Source organism: Carassius gibelio, chromosome A24 (assembly GCF_023724105.1).
Source record: "Carassius gibelio isolate Cgi1373 ecotype wild population from Czech Republic chromosome A24, carGib1.2-hapl.c, whole genome shotgun sequence".
Lineage (NCBI taxonomy): Eukaryota > Metazoa > Chordata > Actinopteri > Cypriniformes > Cyprinidae > Carassius > Carassius gibelio.
The window spans coordinates 1,762,704-1,775,854 of NC_068394.1; the positions used below are offsets into that span (position 1 = coordinate 1,762,704).

Sequence of the window (13,151 nt, forward strand, 5' to 3'; positions counted from 1 at the left end):
TTAACAAACCTTATTTAGGCCAAATTCTGAGACAGCTTCACCAGGCACTTGAATACAGCAATCCCAGAATGCACTGCAATGAATGCTCAATTTAAATACATACTTATATTTTATCTAATACTGGTAAATATCAGTAAAATTGTTAAAAGTAGACTACTTTACTCAATATGCACATTGTGGAAACTGTGAGTTGAATTAATCGTTATGCAAATTAGTATTACCCTTAAGGAAAATAAGTTTATTCAAGTGTGCTGTTAGTATACTTCTTTTAAACTAAAAATAGGAAAGTATGCATTTAGTTTGAAATGAAATGGGCTTTATATGCTTCTCTAAAATATACTTAAATTGACATTTAAGTATACTTGACTTATACTTACAAAAAGTCTAAATGTATTTGAGCTATACTTGTGCTGCTAGAATCCGTGTTTTCATTATTATACAGTAGAGGGCGCTAGTACACATCTAGTGCAGTAGTGTAGCTAGTACGTAAAATGACCGATGAAGAGTTAATAATTACAGTCAAGCTTTGGGGTGTTGATCAACTCCAGCTAGGTTTTGATTATCATTCTGAATCCAATTCACAGTCTTTTTTCAGCTTTTTGTTCAAAATGTTATTTCTTTCTTTCTTTCTTTTTTCAAGAAACTTACCCACATTAAAGTATTTAAAAAAGAATGCATGAAGATATAATAAAATGTTTTTGTTTACAAGCAGATTTCTTTGTTCTTTGTTTGGATGTTATGTATGTTCAGATATTCATGTTACAAAATATATGCAAATTCAAACCTAAATAAGGACATAGTAGTATACTTAAAATATGATGCAAAGTTCACTAAAAGAGTATACTTGCAGTATAAAACTACTAAACTAGTACTTTACTGAGACTATACTTCAAAGGTTCAAAGTATTTAATTAGTAAACTATCATTATACCAGTATACTATGTCAGGACAAACTACAAACATAGAGGTAAACTAGTTGTGTACTTAAAGTTTACTACTGTTATACTTAAAGGATACTTAAAAGTATAGTTTTATATATTAGAAAGTTGGGCCAATTTAGTCCCAATGAGAACTGAAACAGTACACTTACAAGAATACTACTAGCACACTGATGTTCGTATACTTGCTACATAAAGTATACTGAAAAATATATTTGAACCTTACTTAACTATACTTATAACATAAACTTGAAGTACACTACATTTTGGTAGGGGTAGTTTTCCTGAGTGTTTTTCCATTGTTTTAGTGCAGACATGCTTTAAGTGCGATCACTGCATGATTTATCTTGGGCGATCTGAGCTGATTATTCTGTGAGAAACGATCCAGACTCAAGCAGGACTCCTCTTCCTCAGTTTTATTCCCATCAGCCCCGTGTTAAAGAACAGTGTTGCTCTTGGCTCAGGACTCTAGTTCTTCATGTCATCACGCTCCGTCTCTCAAACATTGCTCAGGCGCTGAAAGTATTAAGTGTCTCTTAATGATAATAAACTTTGGCAGTCAGAATCAGTTTGGTGCAATATCGGTGTTTGTGTTTTAGGGCACATTAACTTTTAAATAAATATTTCACCTGTATGTATGAAATATATATGACTTGCTTTATTCCATAGAGCCCTAAAAAGATATATCAGGTAAACTGTTTTATACAACTGTGATGCATTATTGAATATGCACATATTCTACCGAGGACTTGTGTGGCGAAGGAGGGGAGGAATATGTATATTTTTCTCATAGAAAACTATCCTATGACTTTAGAAGACTTGCAATATAATGCATAATTTAACCCAGACAGTCAGAGAACATTCACAGAAGGTTCTGTCAAAATGACTTCCTCCAGTAATGTTAATGGAAAGTTCGTTCACAGTTATCTGGGCTTTAAAATGTCTAGTGTAGCACAAACACATTACTTATGTTTTTAGATGGATGTTTGTCTAACATTTTTTTAAAACTTTGCAAGATACTTATTTCAGAAGCATTCAGAGAACATTCAGAATACTGTTCCCATGACTTGTGCAAAATGATCAAATTGAATGTTTACTTAATGTTTTCGCATAACTTTAACAGAACGTTGAAAGAACTTTGGCTATCATGGTTCTGTTAAAATTAAAAGACAAACATTCCTCCATTAACATTAATATTCATTCAAAGTTATCTGGTTTTATGATGTTGACGTTAACAGAAAAAAACATTATTAATACATCATTACTTGAACTTTTTTCTGAAATTGTTTTAAAGTTTGTTGTTTTTTTTGTTTTTACATTGTTTCAGAGAACATTCAAATAATGTTAGCAAAATTCTAAAATGGAATGTTCCCTAATGTGTTCTGTAACATTCCCATAAAGAAGAAACGTTTAAAACCTGGATGTTTGGAATGTTCTGAGAAATAAGATTTGAGCTAAATTTGGTGTTTGAACTATGTGGTGTTTGTCGGACAGCTGAAGGAGAAACAGACGTCTGCTTTGATATCTGAGATGAGACAGAACGACTGAGCATCTGTCATCACCTGTTCACAGTCCTGCCAGTCTCCATCTGTTGACTGTAACTTATTGGAAGTCATTGATAGTAATTATTTAATACGTGCCGGATTTATTAGTGTAGATTCCTCGTGTGTCAGAAGAGTAATGGCGTGACATTTTCACATTCAAGTCCGTTTTAGAAACAGAGACATGCGTTGGATGGAGGTGAAAATCTGCTGTAACAGACATAATCTGTGTTTGTGAATGTACAGTTACAGTTAGTCTGAAGTTAGAGTTAGTCTGAGACTAGTGACTTAAACTAGTGAATGACTGATTTAGATGTCAGTTTAAGATGATCTTGTTTGTTTGACTTAATTTTGTAAATTGTGTAAGGTGTAAAACTGACCAACTAAATATGAATATTATTAAAAAAATGCATTTTGGGTAAATATTGTGCAAAATAAATGTTTGTAAATTTGTGTATGGTGAATTTTTCATCATTACTCGCATACTATTTTAGTGTCATTCATATACTATTATAGATTTATTAATATTTTAAATTAGTTTTTATTTGTACATTTTCTATTTTCATTTTATTTTTATCATTATTGATTTGTTATTTATATATATATATATATATATATATATATATATATAGTCAATATTAGTTGAAGCATAACTAAGTTCTCCTTCAGTCTGTGTGTTTGCTCTATACATTTGGCATGGAAATATTACTGCAGGTCTAAAGAATCTTTGTGTAAAACCTTGTCAACAAGTGGAAAGTTGGGTTTTGTAGATGCCACGATGCCAGGAACAGTTTCTCTGCATGCACTTTGTGGAGTAACTCTGTACTAATGTTTCGTTAGCATGATGTGTATGAATTAATCAATCTGACTGAGCTGTCAAATGTCAAACAAGCTCAGAAGTTCATATAGTAATGCTCTGAAACATGTTTAGATCTGGTTTGTCTCAGACCATCAGCAGGGGGCAGCACATTTCTTCCTGATGGTGACGTCACATAACAGCTTTAAATACTCCACACACTTGTTCTTCTTCCAGCTTTAACCAACTAAAGTTTCTCACCTGTTGTGAATGAATGTTCAGATCACACAGAACTGTAAATTCTGATACATATAGTGAAAAAAAAACACATTTTACTATAATAAATTATTTAAAAAAATAATAATAATACTATGAAATACCTAAAACATTACAATTTATGATATTTAATTATTTATTTACTCCCCATTTTACACAGTTTGTATACGTTTCTTCATATATATATATATATATATATATATATATATATATATATATATATATATATATATATTTTTTTTTTTTTTTTTTTTTTTTTTTTGTTATCTGCTGTGTGGGATGTTTTAACACCTCTTTCTGTTATTGTAGTTATATGTTGAATTATATATTAAAGTAAGAGAAAAAAAGAGAGAAAATAAAAATAGTTTAGGTAGTTTATGTAATTCTCTCTCTCTCTCTCTCTCTCTCTCTTTCTCTCTCTCTAACTAATAGAAACAAAAAATTAATAGTAAAGTTACTATAAAAACTATTCTAATTATTTAACATTTTAAATAGTTTCAATGCATGTTTTCGCATTAACACCTGCTTTGTTATAGCAGCATATGCAAAAAAAAAAAAAAAAATATATATATATATATATATATATAAATATTTATATTTATTTATTTATTTATTTGTTTATTTGTTTATTTATTTATTTATTTTTCAGTGCAAAAATGCCTAAAACATTGTCACCGAATCGGTTGACAATGTTGACAATAATTGTGTTAGCCTGTGCACGTTTTGATCATTTATTTATCTATTGTTTTATGCGTCACTAAGGTTTTAGATGCAGTCCAGCCTTCAAAGAGCAGGAAATGAGACGTGGACAGAACAAATCCAGCTTCATAACTGAACTCAGCTGGACGTCTGAATCACACTGTTTCTGACCAGATCTGAGCTGTGAGACTACGGTTGATCTCTCTTGCCAGATTTGGGATTATCCAGCTGGAGGAAGTTAGTTTCCTTCCAAAAACTGAACGTCCTGTGCAGTAGTGTACTGCTCGCTGAATCCCAACACCCGCAGCTTTGGACGTTTTGCCATTTAAAGGTCATTGCACAGGTGGAACCGATTCATTACAGTGAATTCCTGACAGTTTAACGCTTTCCTGCTGCTCTTTTCTCATTCCTGGAGAAGCCTAACAAGAACAGATGAGATGTTTGTCTGGACCCTAAATATTGCCATTTTTGGATTTGTGGTTTTAGTTAATTTTGTTGTAATTACTTTGGAGTATTTCATTCTAATTTGATATAAAATACCTTTAGTGCAAGTTAACTTTTTGTTCTGTTTTATGTGTTTAAATCATTGCTATTTATAGGAACACAAATCAAAGTAATGGGAAATTCATTATGGTGATGATAACCGAACAAAACTCTTTCATATTACAGTCTCTGTCAATTCTCATGTCTGTGAGCGTCAGAACTTGTTTCAGGTCTGACTAGATTTAATAGATTTGAATAACCTTTAACAGACTGTCTTCTCGGAGTTAAATCTAGATCTGTGTTCGACGTGAATCTAGACGTTCTGCACGCAGCCAGTGCAGGCTTGTCTTTACACTGCACTGAACTGCGTGTCAAAGGTCACGAACACAAAACAGCTCATGACTTGTACAGCATGGCATGCACTGCAGTAATGCTTACAACAAAAGATCCTACCGTGGGCCAGGTCTGGTATTGTTTGTGTGGACTGAGTGCTTTTAAAATAAGGAGCTGTCTGTAACCGTAGAGCTATGCTTTAATGACAGACTGCTGTGTTCATGGCTTGTGTTTGCACTGTGCACATGGACGAGTGCGATCACACGTGCATGGTACACAAACATGTTTACTGTAACGCAATCACTCTTTAATGTACTTTCTTCTATCCTGGGATAATGTGCAGTCAGTTGTAGTTTATGCAGGTTAATTTAGTACCGTTGCTGAACGAGAGAAATGACACCCTTCACATGCTTTATATCTCAAAGGGGTTTACAACATTTTATATCAGTAGTATGACTTGCACTACCTTTCAAAAGTTTTTTTTTTATTCTTCTTTTATTCAACAAGGACACATTAAATTGATCAAAAGACAGTAAAGACATTTATAATGTTACAAAAGATATCTATTTGAAATAAATTGTGTTCTTTTAAACTTTCTACTTCCCAAAGAATCCTGAATTATGTCTCCATCAAAATATGAAGCTGCACAACTGTTTTCAACATTGATAATTATAATAAAATAAAATAAAAAATTAGCAGTTAATCATCATATGAGAATGGTTTCTGAAGATCATGTGACACTGAAGACTGGAGGAATGATGCTGAAAATACAGCTGTGCATCACAGAAATAAATTACAGTTTAAAATATATATTACACAGAAAACAGTTATTTCAAATTGTAATAATATTTCACAATATTGCTGTTTTTACTCTAGTTTTAGTCAAATAAATGCTGCCTTGGTGAGCAGAAGAGACTTTTTTGAAAAACAGTATTTCTGTCAAACACATTTTCAGCTTATAGATTACATTTAAATTTTTTTAAATATTTTTTTTTATTTTAAGGTTTTGTCATTTTTGTTAGTTTTAAAGTGTGTCTATATAATTTTTTACTTACTTTTTTTTTTCACCTGAAATAAAATAACTTTAAGATACATATATATAGTTAATGTTTATTTAGAACTTATTTTACTTCGAGAAAAAAATTAAAATAAAATCTTTGTTTTTAAATTTTTTTTTTTTCTCTATAATGACCTTGTTGACCGGGCAGAAGATTATTGAAGAGGTTGGTAATCAATAGCTTCCTTTATCTGGTGTTGTTGTGTCTGGAGGATCACTCTGCCACAGGGGAGAAAGCAGACAGCAGCTTCTGTGTGTGTTAAGGACGGCCCACTGGGCGGAGCTTCCCCGCTTCCTTATATGGAGGAAGGCAGGTCACATGGTCGGGCCGGTGTCAAAGAGATAGGAACACAACTGAGAACTCTGAACCACAGCTCAAACAAGCCAGCGCAGAAGAGGAGGAGAGGCAGATAAAGAGACAGACAGACATCTCGCATGGTGAGAAAATGCCCATCAACTTCACCGTGGTCCCTGTGGATGATGGCAGAAAGTCCTCTCAGGAAGATTCGGATGACAACAACGCCCTGCAGGAGGAGGATGAAGAAACATTAGGTGAGATGTTCCCTCAGGGAACTTTCCAGACTGAATCCAAACAGCTCGGCTGGATCTGGAGTAACGTGCAGCTTCAGGTTCACTGTCCAGAGTGTGTTTGTCTTTCTCTCTCTCTCTCTCTCTCTCTCTCTCTGTGCTAAGAGAACACGCCTCTCTTTTCCTCTTTTCACATGAGTGAGAGAAGCATGTCCTGAAGACAAACTCATGTGATGTTCGAGAACATTTCTTACATCTTTTGTTGTTTCATTAGCCTTATGTTGGTAATGTAATGCTTCTATTAGTGCACACCTTCACTAGAAAGTGCTGAATGGAGTCAGTATTTATGCATTTGTTGTATAAATGATGGCAGTAAACACAGTAGCTCTTATTTCTACACTCGTTGGCACAGTTAAACATATAGTTTCATAGTTCTTGTGCTGACTAAAGCAGGTTGATATATTGAATATGCATGAACAATTCACTTGTTTTCCTGGCAAAATAAATGAATGCTGCAATATTTTAATACGTATTCTAAAATATTTTATAATCAGACAAATCTTTGTCTTTTGAGGGCAGTAGGGTAGAAATGTTAATTAGTGTTGTTTCATATTGCATTTTCATGATGAATTCACTGGGATTTAAGCAAGTAAAAAAGATGATATATTTTAATGCCCTTTAAAGACTTTCATTATACTACAGCAATTGTGCAAAGTCAGTTTTGCGTCTTTAATAAGAATTGATTCATATTTGATTCATATACTGAAGACTATGCAGTGGTTATTTCAATTCATTTTCTGTAATAGTTTTTAAAAGCATACTGCAGGTGAAATACTAAATTAATTTATACATTTGTTCTGTTGTAATTTTTGTTTGTAATTTGCTGCTTTGTTCCCATTTTTAATAACAAAAATAAAATAAAATAATTATAAAATAGCTATATTTTCATATATATTGGTATCGTGAAATCAGATTTTTTTGGTCATATCGTCCACCCTTAATTGCAATCTTTAAATGCACTTTTGTATTTTGCCATTAATCTTTCTGGAAGGCTTTATCATTGGGCTATTTTTTGATTCTTGAGGGCATAAGGATAGATATGTTTATAATAATGTTATGTTTTTAAAGCAGCTAAAGTAGCTTGTGTTTTAGTCAGTAAAAGTGTTTGCTGTGACAATTTACTTATTCTTTTAAATGTTTCGACAAAAGACACATATGTGCAGTTAAACATACTTAAAAAGTTTAATAAAATAATACATTATATAATTTATATTATTTATCCTTGTATTGTTTATCTTATGTTCATTTAGTGAAAAACTGTTGAAAACAGGCATGGATTATGTTAAACTTGTTATTTACAGTATTTTACAGGTTTTTTTATATATATATTTCCCTTCATGTAGGATGAGATTATGGTTCCTCTGTTTGAGAAAAACATGTCCTTTTAAGTCATTGATTTCTTTCCAGTTTGTACTGGCCACAGGTCACAGAGTTCATCTTCAGAAACTGTCCCTCATTACACGAATCTTTTCTCCTGTTAATTGCAGCCCTGGCTAACAATTACGTCTCAGATCTGACAGCCTCAGTAGAGACACTGAATGCACATTAAGGGTTATGTAAGCGTGCAGTTTTCAGAGTTGTGCAACAGCTGTTTTTCTTGACTCAGATTCCAGTCAATGCTATTGATTTGTCCTGTTGCTTGCTTCCTGTTGGTTCCCGCCGGTGGGAGTTTAAGACCCCACCCTTCACATTCGCCGTGATCTCTGGAGCTGCTCTCTGTCTGTGTATCTTCTGGGATGTTACAGATGAAGGTCACGGTGTCCACGGTGTCCACACGGAGCTGGTTTCAGACCGTAACCACAAGAGGCGTCTTAGAGATAAGAAACCTGTCTTTCTGCCTGATTACATACAACATCTGCATCCAATTATTCCAGCTCTCCACCCTTGACAAAGCCAACCTGAGACTCAATAACAGAGTAACTGTAAACCCTGTAAAGCTTTATTAAACATCATAGTTTGGGTTTATACTGCAGAATACACAGGGAGATGTTTATTAAACTGATATTAACAGGTTGGTTCACTCTTGTCTTCAGTTTTCTGCTGATTCGACAATGCAAAGCAAGATGATTATTAAAAACGTCCTCGTCATAAACAGCTATGATAACCATCGTTAGTGTCTCTAAAATATAATTTCTGATGATTTCAGAGCGGTGAATCATGATTCCACCCTGCAAAACCTCTTTATTCATTACAGTCAGCAGCATTGATTTTTAACAGCACACATTATTATAATGCGGTTTTGTCTGTAAGTGAGTGAAGACATTGGTTGTTTAATGCACACGCAGGATTTTTAACATGTGCATGGAAACGAATGAATTTCAGCATGCATGTGAAGTGGTTGATGGTCAGATGAACTCATTTTTAAAGGTTAGTTCTCATGCAAAGTGTGTGTGATGAGGCTTCAGATGTGTGTGTCACCGGTGGGTTACGAAACCGTGACAAAGACCGGTCGAACTGAGTGTGCTCTCTGGAGAGATCGTCTGTGTCAGACAGAATTATATTAAATATGGAAGTGTAACTGTTTGTCATCTCGCTTCACAATGGCTAAATAATCGCAATATCCCAGTGTAAATATTTGGTGAAGTAATTAATTATTAGATTATGCCATTTTTACACTGTTTGTACACTGTGTAGTTAATAATATAGTTATTTTTGCAGAAAATGTTTTAAAAAGTCATAATAAATTGATTGAAAATTAAGGTTTTTCTTGTTTGTCTGCGCCAAAACCACTCCATGTTTATAAAAGGCTAAGTTCAAAATAAAAGACTTAAAAACAGTAAAATGAATATTATTCAGACTCTTAATTCTGTTTGTTCTGGTTGTTCGGAAACTGTAAAAAAATATTTTTTTACATGTGTAAGTAATGTAAAGAAGCCCTCACGACTAATATCCATGCAAATATAACTTCCGCAATAATTAATGTAAAAGATCTGTTATATTCTTAACAAAACTTGATTTTATATTCTCTTTAATTTGGAACGTTTATTATTTATAACAATCTATCATCAGTGCAAAATCAGCTTCACATTACGAACCCTTTGAGAACAAAAACACTCAAAATAGAAAGATGTGCTTTTCCGGCTTTTAATTCTGATTGGACGAGCTGTGTCACATGTTCATTACAAACAATTAATTTCCACATATGGCACATAGAAATGTATGTTTTTCCTCATCTTGACTTGTATTGGCCTTCATATGATTTCATAATTCATCCGTCCTTTTCCCATGCATGTGAATAATGCAAAGCAGTCCTTATCACAGACATCTATGCAAACTGTGAAAAAGTTACAGAATATCAGACATACAGTATATTTGACAAAGACAGTGTTGTTCATCAGATGAAGTCCTGGTTTTACGCTTAAGTTTGTTCACAGCTGTTCATTTCTCTCTTTATATTACCAAGATCACATAGACGTATCTATCCAGGATGTCTTTTGGAAGCAGGGCTTCTCATGACGTCATGATCCACAGATCTCTCCTCTGTCTCTGTAACTCCATCCAGATGTGAGAAATGTGCTGTTGTGTATTAATCTTCACACAACATCAGCATCTGTGACGTGAGAACAAACCCAGACGCCACACAATCCACTTCACTGCGCTTCATTATCATCAGATAAACCATCTCATCATCTGTGATAGGACATTATCAGACATTGTTCCTCACACATCACTTGAAGCAGTAGTTCACCCAGAATCTCTTTATTTATTCACTCACATAGTCACGTAGACCACAAAAGGGGATGTAAAAAAAAAAAAAAAAAATTGTGGAATAACTGCATTTGCATTTTCAAACTATTTAAAACATAATTGATATTTTATCATGAATGGGAATATGAGTCTTATGGATCGTTATGATACTTTAATGCTTTTGGTATTTTTATTTTTTTGCAAATAATGACTTACTATCCTGTTTTCTGGCACATAAGTTCATAAACAAACGCTGTCAGAATAATAACCAGCAGAAAAACAGGAAAGGTACCAGGCATTTTTTTGCCGGGACATTGCCTGTTAAGTTTACAGACATTTCCTTCAGCAAAATGCAACTCATAAAACAAAATACCGGCAAAACACCTGTGGAAAAAAAAATCATATTGACTTGAATGCATTCAGCCATATTTCACATAATTTTTTATTTATTTATTTGTGTTTACTTCAGATGCAAAGTTAATGAAGATATTAAGTGAAAAAATATATAAAAATTATGTGAGTAAGTGCAGATTTTTTTTTCTGGTATTTAAGCAAACATTCACATTTTAATATATTTTTTTCCTGAAAATAACTCTTCTATTTAGGTACATTTATTTTTATTCGAGTTTTAGATTTATTTATTTATTTTTATTTGATGAAAATTTTATGAAGATATTAAGTTAAAAACTATCAAAGTTAATTCAGTTTTTTTTTTTCAGTTTGTTAAGCAAACACACTTGTTGTTTTACTTCTATTTAGGTTAATCTATTGATTTATTTTTCCCAGTTCGTAATTTTAGTGCTTCAACATAAACTGAACAAAAATGTTACTTTGGCATCTAACTGAAACATGTTTAAGTTTTTCATCTAATATTTTTGTATATTTATTCTATTTCAGCATTATTTTGTTTAATAACCCTGCATGAATGAGGGTAAATAATGTGAGTTTTGTATTTCTGGATGAGCTGATTCTTCAGTGCTGGCAATCAAAAAGTGAAAACATGGGTTTTTAAATGAAATCGTCAGTAGATGAGAGTTTGTTCCAGGGTTGTTGAGCACGTTTCTCACCGGTCGTTCAGAACCTTGTGCTTCCTGTTTCCTGTCAGGCTGAATCTGTTCTCCATGTGCTGCGTCTGATAAGAGTGTGTGTGTGTTTCCCTGCCGCTGAGACACACACATCCTCCGACACACACTTTCACTCGCTCACTCTCTCAGCTTCAGCTCAATCCAGAATCTGGGAACGCATTGGTTTAAACATGTAGTGTTTATGAGCATTTAAACCAGAGAGCAGCTTTATAAATGTAGCGCCGGAGCTAATAATAAGACACTGAACGTCTCGCTGCACTGTAAGGGTTTGAGTGTTTATCAGGTTCGGTTCTGCTCAAGGATCATTCTTCATATTTTGGTCACATGACGTACGTCAGTGTTAGCCATGCATGCAACATGCTTCATGTTTAGACAAACATTCACATTTTCTCTTATCGTGTGGCAAACCACTTTATCAAAACAAATAATTTAATGTAGTTTAATAATTCAGGTACTTTAAAACTGTGGCATTCGTTCCTTACTGGTCTTTGTGTGTGTGAACCGTTTTTATTAATATTTTTATTGTAGTTTTTATTTTTCCATTTTCCATTTTAGTTAAGGTTGTAGTTATTAAATTGTGTTTTGTCATATTTATTATTATTTTGTATGTATAGTTTTAATAAAAAAGAAAAAAATCTCAGTTTTACTAGTTATTTTAATCAGGGTTATTATAGTATTATATTATATTATTATATTATTATATTATTATATATATTAACTAAAACCACATAAAACTACAAAAAGAAAGTTACTGATGAACTAAATTTGAACTGAAACAAACCTATATATATATAATCATACTTATTTTCATTCAGCTGTTTGCTGAGGCAACATTTCTTATTTTCGTTTAGTTTATCATGATATATAGTACTAAAATAAATAAAACTAAAACAGAAATAAAAATGATTGTAAAAATATACAAGTCAAATCTAATCTAAAAGTAAATATAACCTAAAAATGTAATCTGAAAGTAAAAAAAAAAAAAAAAAAAAAAAAAAAAAACATTTTAACTAAATTTTAAATTAAAACAGAAAATATAAAATTAATAACTAGAAATAAAAATATACAATTTTAAACTTTGGCAACTAAATGAAATAAACTTTTAATAATATATACTGTGTATATATATATATATATATATATATATATATATATATATATATATATATATATATATATATATATATATATATATATATATAAAACACAAAACATTTATTTCATTTGAAGGATTTTTTTTTTTAAGGTTTATTTTTAACTTGACTATAATAATAATCTTGCTTCACAGATTCATTCTTGTTCTAGGTGTGTCATTATTAAATATCTTGGCAAGGCTGGTTTATTTATGTAGCACATGTCATATACAATGGTAACTGAAAGTGCTTTACATGGAGAGGATTTACAAATCATCACAACTAATGATGCTTAAGAAATGAAATAAAAATCAAAAGTCAAAACTGGTCTAAGGTTTGTTCATGAACACAGTCCTGTTCTGTGGTGTGTGTGATCTGATCTTACACACTCAGTGGTGCAGTTATCAGCTCAATTAATCACTTTAGTCAATCTTTACGTTGTTGCATAAAAAGTTTAGACAAAATTGACTTATGCATAACTCAGACATGTTTTATATTAAATGTGGGATTGAAATGTTCCATCCATACACAACATC

At 32.3% G+C, this 13,151-nt stretch overlaps 1 protein-coding gene across 4 annotated transcripts in view; it reads left to right on the forward strand.

Moving 5' to 3' along the window:
* The first annotated feature begins 6,236 nt into the window (after positions 1-6,236).
* Positions 6,237-13,151, forward strand: part of LOC127946400 (solute carrier family 12 member 7) — a 48,005-nt gene continuing 41,090 nt past the window's right edge. Inside the window, exon 1 of one of the 4 annotated variants that reach the window (XM_052542949.1) lies at positions 6,237-6,674. In XM_052542949.1, the coding sequence (XP_052398909.1) occupies positions 6,569-6,674 (106 nt within the window). In that variant the 5' untranslated portion in view covers positions 6,237-6,568. The remainder of the gene's footprint in view (positions 6,675-13,151) is intronic. The other 3 variants (XM_052542950.1, XM_052542951.1, XM_052542952.1) reach the window with 3 other exon arrangements.